The sequence below is a fragment of the Tenrec ecaudatus genome, chromosome 12 (assembly GCF_050624435.1).
Source record: "Tenrec ecaudatus isolate mTenEca1 chromosome 12, mTenEca1.hap1, whole genome shotgun sequence".
Classification (NCBI taxonomy): domain Eukaryota; kingdom Metazoa; phylum Chordata; class Mammalia; order Afrosoricida; family Tenrecidae; genus Tenrec; species Tenrec ecaudatus.
The window spans coordinates 62,276,142-62,294,813 of NC_134541.1; the positions used below are offsets into that span (position 1 = coordinate 62,276,142).

General features: G+C 44.4%; 1 protein-coding gene and 1 non-coding gene across 4 annotated transcripts in view; one reads left to right on the forward strand and one right to left on the reverse strand.

Moving 5' to 3' along the window:
- The window catches only part of NFRKB (nuclear factor related to kappaB binding protein), a 59,564-nt gene extending 40,934 nt beyond the window's left edge, over positions 1-18,630 (forward strand). The window contains exons 20-27 of one of the 3 annotated variants that reach the window (XM_075564085.1): positions 1,103-1,182; positions 1,300-1,520; positions 1,614-1,884; positions 2,360-2,572; positions 7,461-8,228; positions 13,624-13,730; positions 14,494-14,629; positions 14,750-18,629. In XM_075564085.1, coding sequence (XP_075420200.1) covers positions 1,103-1,182; positions 1,300-1,520; positions 1,614-1,884; positions 2,360-2,572; positions 7,461-8,228; positions 13,624-13,730; positions 14,494-14,629; positions 14,750-14,875 — 1,922 coding nt within the window. In that variant the 3' untranslated portion in view covers positions 14,876-18,629. Of the gene's footprint in view, positions 1-1,102; positions 1,183-1,299; positions 1,521-1,613; positions 1,885-2,359; positions 2,573-7,460; positions 8,229-13,623; positions 13,731-14,493; positions 14,630-14,749 lie in introns of all 3 variants that reach the window. The other 2 variants (XM_075564086.1, XM_075564088.1) reach the window with 2 other exon arrangements.
- Positions 16,238-16,295, reverse strand: LOC142423592 (U7 small nuclear RNA). The gene has a single exon (XR_012779212.1). It is a non-coding gene; the product is annotated as a U7 small nuclear RNA (small nuclear RNA).
- Positions 18,631-18,672: the final 42 nt, after the last annotated feature.

Here is an 18,672-nt window from a genome sequence, read left to right on the forward strand (position 1 = left end):
CGCAGCTTCGAGAGGGTGGCCCCAATGAAATGACACCTCTGAGGTAAATCCCATTATAAACAAACAAACAAAACAGAAATACAGAAACTGTTGAAAACTAGATCATGTCCAGCATTAGATGGGGGCTCACTTGTTCAACTTAGGTTTATCCCTTCGATCTTCCATACTCTCCAGTGCCCTCTGGTTAGTAACCACTTTCCTCCCAACTCTCAGCTGTGGCCAGAGGGAGTTCACCGGAGGCTTCTTTCCTAGGTAGTTCCACAAATGTACCTTGGGCTCCCACCGTCATCCATTGCCTTCTGCAAACCAGATTCTCACAATTTAGGCTCTGATACTAATTCCTCCTTCGACTCCAGATTATATGATATACAGTCCTTCGGTGATTGATGGTGGTGTGCTTTTTCTTTGTGGACTTTCCACTTAGATGGGTGCTTGTTTGGAGATAAGCCTTTAAGACCAGACATTATTTTATCTGATAGCTGGGCACCATTTAATTTCTTCACCATATTTTGCTGTAGCACCTGTGTCCTCTGAGTTCCCTTTCTGAGTGCAAGTATGAAGCAGGGCCTTGAGGTAAGAACTCACTGTTCTTACGTTGGTACTAGGATTTAGTGGGAATAAAGAGCATACTTGTCTGACACCTATTTACAAGGAAATGCTTTAGTTTTTCTCAATTGAGAGTCATGTTTACCATTGGCTTTCTATGGATGCTTCTCATTAGGTTAAGGATTGTCCCTTCTGTTCCTATTAGTTTTGTGTGTTTATGAAGAGCTAGTGTTGGCTTTTGTCAAATGGCGATTTCGGTGTCCGCTGTGGTTCTTTTCCTTTGCTTCATCTCTATGATGTATTACATTGATTGATTTTCCAGTGTTGAGCTATCATTGCATACCTGGTATGAGTCCTACTTGGTCGTGATTTTTTTTTTTTTGATACATTATTGGATTCTGTTGGTTGTGACTTTGCAGAGAATTTTTGCCTCTATGCCCCCAAGGGATGTTGGTCTGTAACTTTCTTCATTAGTAATGTCTTTGTGAGGCTTTGGTTGTAAAGTTGCCATTCTCCTCGGAGTGCTGTTGTTGAAATGTACTACTGTTGTTTGCAGAGAGGATTCACCAGGCACACGCAGCAGCAGCAAAAGCCAGGAAAGCCCTTCAACAAAAACCCAAGCCCCCCTCCAAAGCGGTAAGTGACCTCAGTAGGACGTGTGCCCTGTTGATTTCAGGCCTGCAGAAGGCACACTTCCCTTCAGTTGAACCTTCATGAAATCTCCCTCTGAACTGTCTGCACCTTTGTTTGCAGAAGTCGAATAGCAAGGAGAGTTCCATCAAGGTCATTGGGAGTGGCTCCTCCGAGCAGAGCCAGCTGAGCCTCAGTGACTCCAGCATGCCCCCCACCCCTGTTACTCCAGTGACTCCCACCACTCCAGCCTTGCCTGCTACTCCTCTCTCCCCTCCACCAGTCTCCTCGGTGAGCAAAAGTGCTCCGAGTACTGTCTCAGAGCCAGCTAAATCTAGCTCGAGGTAAGCCTCTCTCTTTCTCCCCCAGCTTTCTCCCTCAAAATCTCATGTGTGCCTGCCTAAGGTGTTTTGCTTTTTTCCTGGTTTTCCTCCTAGTGTTCTTCTGGTGTCCTCACCCACAATGCCCCAGCTGGGAACAATGCTTTCCCCATCCTCCAGCCAGACGCCACCAACTTCTCAAGCTGCTGCCCGGGTAGTGAGTCACTCTGGCTCTGCTGGACTGCCGCAGGTGCGTGTTGTGGCCCAGTCTGGCCTTCCGGCTGTCACCCAGCAGTCCACAGGATCCACACAGACGCTGCCACAGATGCAAGCAGGGCCTCAGATCCGGGTTCCAGCCACTACTGCACAGACCAAAGTAGTGCCCCAGGTAACGGGGCTTCTGAAGGGGCTTGGGAAGTGATGGTTGACGGTCCACTTGGGCACGTCCTGAGATTGTTGTTAGTAGTGATAATGTTGAATGCAGTAACTCCTGCAACAATTCATGGGCCTGCCTTTGCTCTTGGCTGAATTATAGTAACTGGTTGTGTAATTTTAGAAAAGATTCTTCACCTCTCTTTACAATTGAATTATAATACATTAATACTCATTTTTAGTGTATAATTAGGGTTAAAATGAGATGTTACATGTAAATGCGAACTGAAAATTAAGATGTTCTTACAAATACAAGAATTGTACACTGCTCATTTTAGAGAGCAGTGAGTCTCACACACTGTTTTATTAACTAAACCGTGTTGTGAAGGGGCCCAGCAGAATCAGGAGGAAAGGTAACTTGGGTGGTGGAGATTCTGCTTGCTCTACACATTAGTGTCTAATCTGAATTCTGGCCTCATCTTCTGAACTAGACAGTGACGGCCACTGTTCCAGTCAAAGCCCAGGCCACCACACCCACTGTACAGCGGCCTGGAGCTGGGCAGGCGGGGCTCACGGTAACAGGCCTCACTGCCACTGCCAGTCCTGTGAGCAAGCCAGCCACCAGTTCTCCTGGAAGCTTGACTCCCAGTTCTTCCACAGCAACTGTCATTCAGAACGTCACAGGGCAGAACATCATTAAGCAGGTAAGTGAACACACTCTTTGGATGGGAGAATCTGGGAAAGGATGTTAGGATCTTTACTCCTTAATTTATCAGGATTTCAGGTGTGTGCTCCCAACAAGGACAGTGTAAAGCTTAAGAGTTATCTTCTGTTACTTTCCATATAGTCTTTCTGTGTGTTGCCTGAGCCTTTGGTATTTGGAGTAGACTATGAGTGAAAAAGTTAAGAGTACATCTATGCTTTTTTGATGTGGATATAAAAAGATAGCAATTAAACTGCTAAGAATTGTTAGAGCAGCTCCTAATACTGCTGCTAATAGTAGTTATTGGGAACTTGCACTACCCTAAGGACCTTATGGTAGAAAATTAATTTAGTCTTCTTAACACTGAGATTTTCTCACCATGGTATTTACAGTTGCCTTATGTATGTGAAAATAGGACATTAAATAAGGAAGACCATAGAAGAATTAGATGCCTTTGAATTGTGGTGCTGGCAAAGAATATTGAAAGTACCATGAACTGCTAAAAGAACAAACACATCTGTCTCGGAAGAAGTACAGTCAGAATGCTCCTTAGAGGCAAGGATGGTGAGATTTCCTCTCACGTAATGTGGGCATGTTGTCAGGAGAGGCCAGTCCCTGGAGAAGGACATCATGCTTGATAAAGTGGAGGAGGGGCAGCGACAAAGAAGCCCACCCTTGATGCCATGGATGGACACAGAGCTCACATGTGAGGGTGTGAGGATGGCGTGGGGCCGGGCAGTGTTTCCTTCCGTTACACACAGGGTCACAATGAGTTGAAACAGACTCAGCGGCATCAAACAGCTTTATGGTGTAGATACTCTTATGTATTTGTTTGTTTTATGTTGTGATTTAGGTGAAAGTTTATACCATAGATTAGATTCCCATCCAACTACTCATATATAAATTGTTTTGTGACAGTGGTCCCATCGCTGCGGTCAGTGTCGTCACTCTTGCTGTTTCCATCCATCCATTTTCCTGCCGATGACTCCTTGCCTTCTCATCTTTTACCCAGTGGTGCAGTTTGACTTTGTATGATCGATGGGTAAAGGAGCACATCCCTTGGGGGTATCCCAGTTTATTTTATAGGTGAATCCATTTTAAAGCTAAAAATTTGCCTCCAAGGCCGGCTTTGTTACTGTTCTTGTTAGCTGCCTTCAAGTTGGCTCATGCTTGTCTCTGCCCACTGTACAACAGAAAGAAACACTGTTGGCCCTGCGTCGGCTTCATAATGGGTGCATTTTTGAGCCCACTGTTGAAGCCACTGTGTGAGTCCACCCCCTTTGGCAGTCCCTCTTACCGAGGCTCTTCCACATTGTCTGTGATCTCACTTTATCAAGTATGCTTTCCTTTTCTACGTCCTGCCTGGTTATCATATGCAAAGCACAAGAGACAATGCCATCTCACCGTCATCACTTTCTGGGAGAGGTCTGACTACTTCTTCCAAAACAGATTTGTTTGTTTTTCTGGCATTCAATGATGTACTCGGTATTTTGAGGCAGCATCCTAATGCAAATGCATCCATTCTTCTGTTTAAGACATTAAAGAAGTCTTTAGCAGCATTGACTGTGTGGCTGCTGGCTTCCCTGAGCACTGAGTGTAGCTCCATCAGGAAGCAGGGTTGTGTCATCTGTAGGTTGCTATTGAGCCTCCGAATGTATTGTGAAAGGATGAAACCCTGATGCACGCCTTTTCTAATGTTAAACCGTGCGTTATTCCCTTGTTTGGTCTATGTACATATTTCACATGAGCGCAATTACATAAGTGTTGTGGAATTCCTATTCTTCTCAGTGTGTTCTGTGGTTTGTTAATGATTCATGCAGTTTAATGCCTTTGGGATGGTCAATGAACACAAGCAAACATCTTTCTGGTCTTCTCTGCTTCCAGCCTCTCTGGATCCTGCTTGGAGTTCTGGCAGTTCCTGTCAGTGGACTACTGCATTCACTTTTTAAATTGTCTCAGCAAAATTTTACTTGCATGTGTTATTGATCATACTGTTCAAAAATCTTCATTCCTTTGTGTCACCTTTGTTTGGAATTGGCACAGATATGAATCTCTTCCAGTTCTGCTTGGCCAAGGCGCTGTCTTCAGTATTTCTCACATGTACCACTGAGTGCCGCAAGCACTGCACCAGTTTTCTGAAACATTTCAGTCAGCATTCCATCGATTCCAGGGTGCTTGTTTTTCACCCGCATCTTCAATGACTTCCTTCAGATTATACGCTATCTCTTGAAGTGGTTGACTGTTGACCAGTAAATATTTTTTGGTTCAGTGACCCTATATATTTCTTACATTTTTCCCCAAAATAATGTCTTTTTAAAAATGTTTTATTAGGGGCTCATACAACTCTTACCACAATCCATACATACATCAATTGTGTAAATTTTGTACATTCATTGCCCTTATCATTTTCAAAGCATTTGCTCTCCACTTAAGCCCTTGGCATCACATCCTCTTTTTTTCCCCCCTCCCTCCCCACTATCCCCTCCCTCATGAGCCCTTGATAATTTATAAATTATTATTTTTGTCATATTTCTTACATTTAAAAAATTGTTATTAACCTTTAATACTAAGAGTTGAATTATAAATCATCATTTTCTGGTGAACCATAGTTTACAAGATTTCTTTCCCCTAAGACTGAGGGAACTTGCTTCTTCCTTGGACCTGCTGAAGACAGACTCCTGGGCTATCTTCAGGACTTGCAGAGGCTCTGTCCATGGTTGCTACCTGGTGGCCATTTCTCTCTCTCTCTTCTCTTCCATCTTCTTTTGCTGCTTCTTGCATAATTCAATATTTTGCTTATAGAATTCCTTAATATTTCAACTCTCAAGGTTTATTGAATTTTTTCTTCACTTTCAGCTAAACATGCTCTTCCCTTTTGGTTTTGTAATCCCAGGTCTTGTGAGCGTTATCTTTTTGAGAGCAAGTTTTGACAATCTTTTTTTGTGACATTCACTTTTGTCTTGCCTTTCTTTCCTGTCCCTTTAATGACTTCTTGCTCCTTTGAGCCTTGCTGGCATAATGGGTTACGCTTTTGGCTGCCAGCTGCCATTCAAAGCCCCCAAATGCTCCACAGGACAGGAATGAGGCTTTCCTCCTCCCTTAAAAGAGTTCCCAGTGTCAGACCCACTGGGCAGTTCTGTTCTATCCTGCAGGGCTGTTGCGAGTTGCATATATCAGTATGGAACTAGACTGTAAGGCAGTGAGGTTGGCTGGGTTTTGTTTTGATTTTTTTTCTACACGTATGCTGAGAGTGATGCCCTCCCACTGCCATCTGGTCTTCACTGCGTCCGATCTGTTGTTAGGTCTCCAGATTGTGCTGGGATAGAGTCAAGGTTATAATTGGCTATTGTTGACTTGTATTTATTTGTTTGTTTTCAGCTTCTTTCTGAACTTGGGTGTGCGTCGTTGATGGTCTGTTAAAACAGCTGGGCCGTGGCATTGTCTGATGAGACTGAGGCTCCATCATCTCCTCCCATGATGTGGTTGTCTGATTCTTGTGCATTCCATCTGGCATGATTCAGCTGTATAGTTGTTGTTTGTGTTGAAAAAAAAGTAATTACTGGTTTTGAAAAATTTTGCTATACGATCTCCATCTTTGTTATCACTATGCCCATATTTTTCAACTTTTGATCCTTCTTATTTGTTTCTAACTCTTGAATTCTAACGGCCAATAATTATCAGTGCATCTTGACTGCATGTTTGTTTTTTTTTTGACTGCATGTTTTGTTCAATTTCAGACTGGTAGAATTCTTCAATTTCTTTATCACTGGCTTTATTGAATGGTTCATAAATTTGATTAAAAGTGATATTAACTACCATATATACTTGAGTATAAACTAAGTTTTTCAACACACTTTTTATGCAGTTTTTGTGGTACAATTAGGTGCCTCAGCTGATATTCGGGTTGGCTTATACTCAAGTATATACAGTAGTTTTCCTTACAGATGTATAGATATTATCCTATCATAGCATTGTACTTCAAGATAGATGATAAATTGTTCTTTTTGATGACGAGTGTGATACTGTTCCTCTGGAACGTACTATTCCTGGTAGAGTTAACCATGTATATGACTATCTCAGGGTTACATGTGAAGATCGACCACAGATAGAAGTTAGTAAGTTAGTGGAGTTGACGCGTGAATCCAGCAGTCGAACCCCAAAGCTCATGTTCTCATTGCCATACTGCCTCTTACAAATGGTGATTGTTTGAGCTATAAGCACACCGTTTGGAGATAGTTGGGGAAGTATTGGTACATGCTGTTTTCTTAGGTGGTATAGAGGGTAGTTTTCAGTATTGCCCATAGTATTGTAGCTATTCAAAAAATTTTTTTTCTTTATTAGGCTGGAGATGAGCATAGAAGTGTTGATTCGCAAGCTGATGTATCTTGGATTTACTAATGTTCTAGGTATTAATAGTTTTAGAACATTCTAGTTCTTCCTTCTCCCCCACTCCTTCCCTGCCCCCATTCACGCCAAAAGGGAAGGAAAGATAGAACAAGGCCGGCAGAATTATAAGTGTTGTCATTGGTTGGGGATACATGGATTTGTTATTTTGTCAATGAAAGAACCCTGGTGGTGTAGTGGGGTTAAAAATCAAAGACCTAACTGCAGAGCCAGTGATTCAAGCCCACCAGTTGCTCCGAGGGAGAAAGATGAGGCCCTGCACTCCTGCAGAGATGTAGCGCCTCCGAATCCCAGGAGAGCAATTCTGCTCTGTCCTTAGCTGTGAATCGTAGTCGACTTACTTGACAGCAGTGATTGGTTTGTTTGTTGGAATTTTGTGAACGTTTATGATTTTTCAAAGTTAAAACAATTTTACTTGTGAAATTATACTTCCTAGTCAGCTTACTATTTTACGCCTTCATCAATATTGTTCCTTCTCCCTACAGGTGGCAATCACCGGGCAGCTTGGTGTGAAGCCCCCAACAGGCAACAGCATCCCTCTCACGGCCACTAACTTTCGTATCCAGGGAAAGGATGTGCTGCGTCTGCCACCCTCTTCCATCACCACTGATGCCAAAGGCCAGACCGTCTTGCGAATCACTCCGGACATGATGGCCACGCTGGCCAAGTCCCAGGTCACCACAGTCAAACTGACCCAGGACCTCTTTGGGACTGGAAGTGGCACTGCAGGCAAAGGCATTTCGGCTACCTTACACGTCACCTCAAACCCAGTCCACACAAATGAGAGCCCTGCCAAGGCCAGCTCGGCCAGTGCCCCTTCATCCACTCCAGCAGGCACCACTGTGGTCAAGGTGACTCCTGACCTCAAGCCAGCAGAAGCTTCGAGTTCAGCATTTCGCTTGATGCCAGCACTTGGTGTGAGTGTGGCCGACCAGAAGGGGAAGAGCACAATGGCCTCGTCAGAAGCAAAGCCGGCTGCCACCATCCGCATTGTACAGGGTCTGGGCATGATGCCTCCCAAAGCCGGCCAGACCATCACAGTTGCAGCCCATGCCAAGCAGGGCACCTCAGTGACGACTGGGTCCGGAGCCGTGCATACGTCTGCAGTGTCCTTGCCCAGTATGAATGCAGCTGTGTCCAAGACTGTGGCAGTGGCGTCGGGGGCTGCAAACGCCCCCATCAGCATTGGCACGGGAGCCCCCAGTATGCGACAAGTACCAGTTAGCACAACAGTTGTGTCCACTTCCCAGGCTGTGAGTAACACTGGGGACCCGGAATAGCTCCTCTGTTCAGGAAGCTTCTAAAGGCTGACATGAGCGAAATGCTCTGAGAACTAGGAAACGTCTCATTTGATTCACACAGAATTATTTTCTTTTGAAATTTAGGAAAACACTTCTTTTATTGCTGTACACTTCTATCATCTGGGCGAATTATGGCTAGTAATTCAGTATTTATCTTCCTACTCCCTTTCCAGGGAATTTCTATGCATGTACACGTAGTTTTTTTAAATGCATGAGAGAGAGATCACGCCCCCTCTGTCTTGAGGGTTCTCTAGGGCATACACAAATAAATAGGTCCTGTCCTTTTTAACGGTGCCGTAGACAAGTGGTTTGTGCTTGACTAGTGACTCCAGGGAAGACAGGCCTGGCAGTACATCTCTGTAATAAGTACAGGAAGCAGCCCCTGTGCGGTACTTCTGCTCTTAACACATGGGGTAGCCATTAGTTGGAATTGATCCCCAGGCAACCAACATCAATATGCATATTAATCTATTTGAACTCTGAAAGCACATATTTTTACTGCTAGAAATTAGTGTTGCAATGATGGTCTTTGTACATGTTTTTATCTGTCTTTGATCATGTATAAGTACTTCTAAATCATGTGTTTGTATCTGTGCTGCCAGAACGGTTATCTCAGCAAGCCAGCTCCCACCAGCAAGCGGACCCCTGTTTTCCCCATCCCTAGGTTCACATCAGATGTCACTTGTCTTTATACAAGTATCTGACTGGTGAAGGGGGAATTTCGGTTTCATTTCTTTGGTTACTCACAAGGGGGAGCGCCTAAGTTTCTGGGTACTGGCTGTTTGTTCTCCAGCGTCAAATTGCCTCATTTATCTATCCTCATTATTTGAGGTGGACTTTTGTATAATAATAAGAGTTAATTCCTTATTCAGTAATCTCTTGGCCTGGTGTATTGAGCCTTTTACTCATTGTTCACAGTTGCATTGATCAGCTCTGATTGTTTTTTCTTTTGTGATTTCTAGTTCTCCATCTTTCTATCTTGTGGTTTTGTGGTTTTTTTTGTTTTGTTTGAATCATTTTCTTTGGGGCTTGTACAACTTTTATCACAGTCCATACATCCATCCATTGTGTCAAGCACATTTGTACATGTGTTGCCATTATTGTTTTCAAAATATTTTCTTAACAACTTGAGCCCTTGGTATCAGCTCCTCATTTCTTCCCCTCTATCCCTCCCTCATGAACCATTGATAATTTATAGATTACTATTATTTTTCCATGTCTTACACTGTCTAATGTCTCCCTTTACGCCCTTATCTGTTGTCCATCCCCCTGGGAGGGAGTTATAGGTAGGCCATTGTGATCAGTTTCCCCTTTCTCCCTCTACCTTCCCCTTCCCCTCCTGGTATGGCCACTCTCAATATTGGTCCTAAGGAGTTTATCTGTCCTATATTCCCTGTTTTTCCAGCTCCTATCTGTACCCATGTACAACATCTGGTCTAGCCAGATTTGTAAGTTAAAATTGGGGTCATGATAGTGTGGGTAAGGAAGCATTAAAGAACCAGAAGAAAGGTGTATGTTTCATCGGTGCTATACTGCAACCTGGCTGGCCTGTCTTCTCTCTGAGACTCTTCTGTAAGAGGATGTCCAATTGCCTATAGATTGGCTTTGGTCCTCCACTCCGCACTCTATAACACCCCCCGCCTCCCCAATTCACATTGATGTGATTTTTTTTTTTTAATCTGGGTCTTTGATACCTGATCCCATTGACACTTTACAATCACACAGGCTGGTGTGCTTCTTCCATGTGGGCTTTGTTGCTTCTCAACTAGATGGCCGCTTGTTATCTTGAAGCCTTTTAAGACCCCAGGTGCTATATCTTTTGATAGCCGGACACCATCACCTTTCTTCACCACTTTTGCTTATACACTAAGGTGACCATATTTTAACATTGGTAAAGCGGAACACCAGTGGGATACCATTGATAAAACTCATATCCTGGTGAAATAGCTACATGGCAGCTATTTATCCTAGCTTGTCGTGCATTCTTTCCAAAAATCAGGACTTTTAAAAAACGCCATGGGACACGGGAAAAATTGTTAAAAATCGGACGTCTGGTCACCTTATTATACACCCATTTTGTCTTCAGTGATTGTTTCAGGCAGGTGAGCATCTCAGAATGCCAGATTATTAGAGCAAAGTGAAGTGTTCTTGTGTTGAGGGAATACTTGACTAGAGGCTCAATGTCCATCTGCTTCCTTAATACTAAACCTATAAATATATGTACATAGGTCTATTTCCCCATCATCATATATAAATATATTTACATGTGTACATGCCTGTATTTAGACCTCTATAAATGCCCTTTGCCTCCTAGTTCTTTCCTCTATTTCCTTTTACTTTCCTCTTGTCCCACTATCATGTTCAACCTTCATTTGGGTTTCAGTAATTCCTCTCGGTTACATTGCCCTTGATCAAGCCCTAAAGGGCTCTTATACCTTCCTCACCATTGATTTTAGATCACTTGTTGTTCCCTTGTCACTGGGTTTGTTAACCCCTACTTCCTTTCCCTCACCTCCCTCTCTCATGTCCCCCTGGAACTGTCGTCCTGTTGTTTTCTTCTCCGGCTTGTTTATCCCGCATATCTTATCTTATACAAGACTGAACAAAACAACAATAGAAAATAAAACAATAACTCCAACAACAACAAAAACCAGAAGAAAGCCAAGGACAAAAAAAGGAAAAGTGTATAAATAGTTCAAGGTCTGATTGTTGACCTTTAGGCACGTTTTTCAGTCGAATCTGATGGGTAATGCCCTGGCCTCACAGTCTATTTTTGGTATTCCCTGGGGACTTCATTGCTCTACTCCCCTTACTGTTCTGCTGCACGCCCTTAGTGTTTCGCCACGGTGTGGTGGGGTCAGATTGGGCGCTCCAGTGTTGTCCCCCATAGTGCTGTGGGTCAGTGTGGGATGTCATGTCTCATAGAGGGGCCAGCCCTATGTTCCTTTCTGTGCATTGGCTGCTCTGAGCAAGAATATCATCCTCAGGGCTTGGTGGAACAGGATGTGCTTCACTCTCTCTTCCTTCCCCTTCTTTTGCTCCTGTGGGCTCTGATCAGACATGTCCCTCTCCCTAAACTGTAGCTTTAGTGCTGTTCTCTGAAATGAATTCTTCTGGGGGGAGGCGTGGCTGTCCACTTAGTTGGTAATGGGGCCGGCCCCTCAGGCCTCTCTATTGGTTCCCTGCTTCATGCCAGTGTGTTGCGTTCTTGTCTTGGAGCACCGGCTTGAAGTCTGGTCCCTCTTTCCCTGTGGAGACACAATCAGCACACTCCCCTTGGGGGTTCGTGCCTTGTTCCCCCGGCTACCCATGTGGTTTTTTTCCCTCCCCGCTCCTTTTTAGTTGTCTACCATGTGTATCCCTGGGTGTAGTCTGGCCCTCGCCTTATTACCTGGGCCTCACCCCAGGAATGTATGTACACAGTGGCTTTTCCCCTGTGCCCCTTTTGCATTTTTAAGCTTCCCTCAGCGGACTCCTGTTGTACTTGTCCTTGTGCGCTTGGCTTACTTCGCTTACCAAAATTTCCTCCAGTTCTTCCCATGTGACGATGTGCTTCATGCATTCATCACTGCTTTTTAGGGATGCATAGTACTCCATTGTATGTATGTACCACCATTTGCTTTTTTTAATTCATTCATCCGTTGATGGAAATCTGGGTTGTTTCCAACTTCTTGCGATTGTGAACTGTGTCACAATGAACATTGGAGCACAGATGTCTGGCCGTGGTTTGTTTCTTGCCTCTTCTGGGTATGTGCCCAGTAGGGGGATTGCTGGGTTGGTTGTATGGTAGCTCGATTTCCATCTGTTTTAGGTATCACCAAATTGATTTCCATAATTGTGGTTTTGTTTTCTTTTGTTTCAAAACAGTGTAATCAAGATAATCAAATATACTCAATATATATTTTTTAATTATTTGAAGTAAGTTTTTGTGAGTGGCATGAAGTAGGGGGTCTAACTTTCTATTTTAAATGTACTCATTGAGTGGTTGATCCCTTTCTCACCCACTTGAAATATCACATTTATTGTCATAAACCAAATTCCCATATCAATATAGGTGTATTTCTAAGGGCATGTGAACCCCCCTTCCCCACACACACACAAAATTCTGGTTTAAAAATAATTATTTATTTAGGTTTTTGTATTACAGAAATTGAAATAAGGAAGCAAGGAACATGTTTTATTTTTTTTCAATCCTATTCTTGATAGTCATCTACCCTGCTATCCCCAGGCTTGGTAAATGCAGTCAGAGAGCGTGAGGTGGAACAGGAAATATTAAATGTGCTTTCCCCCTTATCTACTCAGCTAGTTTGACAAGTTCTTTAAGGGAAATTTTAGTTGATCTACTGGTATTCTGAAATGTTTTAAATCAGAAAGCATTCTTAGGCAATGAGAAAGTAAGACCGTAAGTAAATCCACTAGGGTACACCATCTTTAGGTTCTGTACCTACCGTCTGTCATTCTGTGTGTATTGCCTTTTGGGCAACACCCTTGAAGTAAACAGTCCAGAAAAAGATGAATTTGGGCACCTAACCTTACTTCACTGCCGAGTACCTCAACTGCTTGCTCACGGGAAAGGTCAATGTCTATTTTCTCAGTGTCCTTTTGACCCTTCCTTTGATTTCCGTGAGATAAGATTTTACTGTGTACATTTTATTACACACTGAACGTATTAAAAATCAGCCTAAACACCGGTAATATTGTTACCTTTGGGATTCCTCACCCTGGAATCCCAAAGGACCTGAGGCTTCTAAATGTTCTTTCCTGCTGTTTGATGCTCTGCTCAGGCCTGGTTAGTTTGGGCCTGGGCTTTTCCCCCAGTTGGGTTTTTTACCAGTATCCTGTAACTAACAGCCCGTATCGCCAGGAGTAAGCTCCTGGGCAGTATGACCTGTTCTAATCACATGTGCCCTGTCCCCTGCCACTGAGCCCGCGTTCCAGGAGAGCAGGGGCGAGGGCACTCCGCTGCCCTTCTCACCTTCACTTTCCAGAGCTGCTGGGGAGCTGAGCATCCAGGACCCTGATACACCGGAGATAGATATGTACTTTCCCTAGTGACTAGTACACGTTCTACCTGATCCCAAGGATAGAGATTCTGTATGGCTGCTCTTCATGCGACATGAAAGAGGAGGATACAAGATCAAAGGATACCTAGCCTCACAGTATATGAGCATTTGACCAGAGTTTGTGCCCACTTTTCTGAAGGCTGCGTCGATTGAACCCTCAGGAGTACTGGGATCTTAGAGGCTGAGCGAGAGAAAGCCTCAGCTCTTGTATGCCTGCGGGTGGCCCTGGGGTGCGTTCCCTTTTACCCCAGCTCATGCGGACTGATGGTTTTTTTTCTCGTTAGGGAAAACTTCCCACACGGATCACAGTTCCACTTTCTATGATTAGCCAGCCCATGAAGGGCAAAAACGTCGTCACGGCGCCCATCATCAAAGGCAACCTCGGAGCCAAGTAAGTGCTAAGAGTAGTGAGAAACACTCAGAAGGGTCAGCAGGCACAAGTGTCTCTTCTTGTCCAAGAATGCAATGGCAGCTTGATTTCTGGGACTTGCCTTCTCTCAGTGTCTCTCATCTGTTGTGCTCAGCAACAGTACCGAGTACCTTGTATAGTTCTGGGTCCCGAGAATACAGGAATCATTAAAACAGACAAAAACCTGTGCTGTTATGCTTAGGACGTTAGGAGGGCAGGGAAGAAAGCACATCTTGGATGATGGTGCCTACTGGAGAGACAAAGCTGGGAGTTGGGAAGATGAGAAAGTGGGTTAGCAATGGCGGTTTCTTCAGATGTGACAGTGAGGGAAGACTTCACTTGGACATTTGAACTTGATGGTGGTCTTGGAGTGGCCTTGACCTAAATAGAAATCCAAAGAGCAAGATGCAGTCAGCCTGGTGGTCTCAAGCCAGCTTTTGTAGCAAGGCTATTTGGGAAGCAGCGTCTTATCAGGAACATGGACATCTCTGCAACAGTCCAGTTGATTGAGGTCCAGGGACCCGAGCTCTTTTATCCATAGCATCGGGAGCTTTGGGCTCCTTCTCTACCTTCTGGGAAGCACAGAAGCTGGAAGAAAGGAGGTCTAGTTTTCACTTCAGTCTAGAATGTTGGGAATCCTCATGAAACATCAAACACTTCCCAGTTGCCTCTCAGTGGAATCTCATTTGGGGCCGTAGAGAATGCATCCTGTTGTCATTACCTTACCCCAGCTTTCTCTCCACAGCATCAGTGGATTGGGCCGCAATATTATCCTCACTACCATGCCAGCAGGCACGAAACTTATTGCTGGCAACAAGCCTGTTAGCTTCCTCACTGCCCAGCAGTTGCAACAGCTTCAGCAGCAAGGTCAGGCCACACAGGTAAGGCCCAAAGCAAACTATTGGTCATACTAGTCTTCTCTCTTGCCTGTAATGCTTTTAAATGACGCCCCGCCTGTATTTTTCAGACTATTGATTAGAGGTTTTTCTCTTGGCAAGCAGGTGCGGATCCAGACTGTTCCCGCATCCCATCTCCAACAGGGCACAGCCTCTGGTTCCTCTAAAGCGGTCTCCACTGTTGTTGTGACCACAGCCCCGTCTCCTAAACAGGCACCTGAGCAACCATGATTACGAGAGAGAATGAAGGCTTCCAAAGAGACCACACTCAGTGGGTTTTTCTCTCTGAAAGGCAGGCCAAAGAGGCTGCATCATTCCTCTGACGTGTGTCTGTTTAAGGACGACCATGGTGGAATGGTGGCAGCTGTGTCCTCCGTTCTGCAGCCACAGCCCACAGTGGGGCACACTGAGAAGAGGTCACGCCAGGATGCCAAGGCCCGATTCAAGAGGAGATGCTGCAGTGGGCTTGCACACGTTCTCTACTGTCACTGAAACCCGACTTCCTCCCGAGAGGAAACATCTAGGGAGACGTAGCAGTTGCAGACTGTGCCTGCAGATAATAAGCTCATTCTACGTGTGGATTGTGTTTATTAGTTTCTGGTCTTCTCCATAACTAGGGAGTTTGATGTGCATTTTGTACCCAGAATGTTTTATGCTATGTAACTTATTTTTTTTTAAGAACCCGTTGTACATCTTTATCAAATAGAAACTTGGGCTTGAGCCCCTATAACGTGATCACTTATTCCTTTGACCAGACTGAGAGAACACCAAGATTCTTAGTAAGTTGATGGCTTAGTAACTTGATAGCTACATATTAATTGAGAGGCTATGAGATGGAAAGAGAGATGGGGTTGGGAGAACTTGATTGTGGTAGATGAGTTTAGCCATCAACTTTGTCCTTTCATCAAGGCTATTGGTGCTCAAGTTCAAAGCCAAGTAGATGTAGTAGGGGGTGCTACAGCCATGCTACGCATGCAGTTCAGACTTTGCTGTGGTGGGAAGGTTTTATGTTCTGCTTTGCCTCCACATCTGGAGTAAAAAGAAACTGCTCTGTGGGCTGGTCACATGTTTCCGTAAATAAAGTTACTAGAACATTGCCATACCCATTGGTTTATGTATTGTTTATGGCTGGTTGAGAGTTATGACCAGAGTTGAGTAGCTATGAGAGTAACCAGGTGGCCCTTAAGTCTTAAAATGCTTGTAAGGAAAAGTTTGCTCAGCTCTGCCCGGTGCAAAGGTGGTGGCAAGAGAGATTTCAGGGTGCACAGGGGCAGGGCACTACCTGCTCGGAAGCACCACCCTCAGAAGAGGCCAGTCTTGAATTTCTGATTTTGCTCGTTTAACTCTCTCTTGTGATTGAAGTGAAAGTTTGCAAAGGAAATTGGTTTTCCATTCATCAACTCAGACATATTTTGTTTTATGACATTGATTGGCGTCTCAATAGTATACCAGCAGTTTTTCCAGTCCCTCCCTGTGGTTACCTTTCCCATTTGTCCTCTCTCCTGTTAATTCCTGCCCTCCTTCTCCCTGGGAAAATTCTGCCCGTACTCATCTCACAGGTCTGGTTGTTCTTTGTGTGTGGGGGGTGGGGGTGGGGTGATTCCGGAAAAACCAGAAAATCTAGACAAATTCTAAAAGAGCTGTAACACTTGGGTCTGGTTGTTCTAAGGGGTGCGTACTTCCCTGGTTTTGCTGTTCACTATACAGGCTTCTCTGTGGTTTGGCTGAAAGTTGAACCACTTGGGGTAAGTGGTGAGTTCATTTCTAGTCCTGAAGAGCATCAATCTCTGTCAGACCAGTAAGCCTGTTTTGTTGTTTGTTATTTTAATGATTTTGAGTTTTGTTCCGTCCCACCCCCACTCTATCCAGAAGGATTTATTGTGATCCGTTTCAGAGTTTATCAGCAGTAGTAGCTGGGCACCATCTAGTTCTTCTGGTCTCTGGTCCGTGGAGGATAGAGTTCCTGTGGTCCATTGGTTCTTTGGACAGATAGTGCCCATGTATCTTTGATTTTCCTCACTTTACCCTGGATGGGGAGAGAACCATAGATGCACCTCAGATGGTCCCTTGAAAGTGTTTAAGGATCCCCACCCACCACCCCTCCTGTCACTACTTCGCCAAAGTAGAATTAGAACGTGTGTCTGTGGACTTATTATCCCAGTCGACTTTGATAGCCCATCAACTATGATCCTGAGTGTCAGCATCAGCATGAGCTAGTGCAACAAGCAATGCTCACTATGATGTTTTCAAATGTAACAAGTAATCAAAGCATTGATTGTAATGCTCACTATGATGTTTTCAAATGTAACAAGTAGTCAAAGCATTGATTGTTACTATTACAGGACTCTTGTGTTAAGGCACGAAGGCACGGATGGGGGTAAAGTGATTGGGGGCGGTGATAGGGCTTTTCCAACTCTCAAATGTGTTTAGATTATGCATAAAGGCCTTCTCAATCGATGGGAAACGAGTGGTTATTTACAGACTCTGGGTGAGAAATGGCTTCCATCGCTGTGGCCAGGCTCCAATCAGGTTAGGCAGATTATGGAAGCAGGAAAGCAAGGAGCGACTTGATGGGTGAGAGCGGTGGACGGACATCTCTTCTTACAGCACTTTACTTTCCATTCTGAGGAGTGGTCACTGAGAGTGGAAGTCAAAGAGACCCAAGATGTAAGTCTGGTCTGTAGTCCAGTTGTCTGTTACTGCCTTGCTTAGGAGGTGTGATGACTGAGATGGGTTATGATGTGGCTTGGGGAAGACTGAGAAGTAGAAGGTTGCAAGTCTAGGTTGTAGAGAGCAGAGGTGGATTGGCTGAGGAGCTAAAGCTTTTGCTGACTGAATGGAGGACAGGCACATAAATCGATTTTATGGTAGCAGGTCAGGACTAGAGTGAGGGAAACACGAGTCTTTTCCTAAGTAGAGGAGCAGGTACCTGCATTTTATCATATTTACATGTTTGCACATCATTGTTACACCCTAGAAACACGTTTCATGTGAATACTCTGTGACAATTTTTAAATAAGTAAAAAGTACAAATTCAGGTGTTCTCATCTCAAGTATGAACTGCTGAATTTATTTAACAAATGATTGCATCAGAATTTGACCTGGCATTCAACTGCAGTCCTACCTGCATGCTTTTGTTAACGTGACTGTCTGCTTTGTGTCCCTAGTTGTTTACACTCTGGAATATGAAACAGAGCTGGGGGTGACCAGGATGCACAGTGGTGTGACCAGGATGCAAGTGCGTGATCAGTGCTCTAGTAACCCGTCCCTGGGATAGCACAGAATGCGAAACTCCATTGGGTTATATAGCCAGGATTTGCACCAAATGTGATTCCTCAGTAGCTAGACTTTAGGGAATCGCTAGGTAGCAGCTGTTGGTAGCAGGAATAGGTAAAACTCTTGGAGACCATGCATTCATGACTGCATTTGGTGACTAGCATTGTGACTATTTGAACCCCTGGCTCTGCTGTGAGCAAGGCATCAAAATAAACTGCACTGCTTTACGTCTATTCTTTACGTACGCTTTGTGCTCTGTACAGAGTAATGCGTTTCCTTGAAAGTGTCTTGTCCTTTTATCTATAGTGGAAATCTTCCATGGGGGTGAAACAGGTCCATCTTTCTAACCTCCAGTCCCCAAGGAAAGGCACAAGGGGAAAAGTATTTGTCAATAATTGTACCTGGACTGTACCATCTCTCCATTTCTCCTCTCCTCCCACTGGTCCCACTGCAGTCTGTGCGTCCTCTTTCAGCACTAAGGACACTGGATGAACCCCCTGCTCTGTAAAGGCCCCTTAGACTCCCTCCCTACGCCTCCTTGGAATCCTTACCACAGCACAGGTGGACAGGGGATGTTTAATAAATACTTGTGGAAGGAAATTGTTTTTTGATCTTTTAAAAGTGAACAGCCAGGCCTACAAAGTATAATCAAGCCTTTGTATTGTACGCAGAACCCTAGATTACGGATGAATTCTGTTCCTGTTCCTAACGCTGTCTTTGAGTCGAATTTGAACCTAAGTAGGAACAGGTAG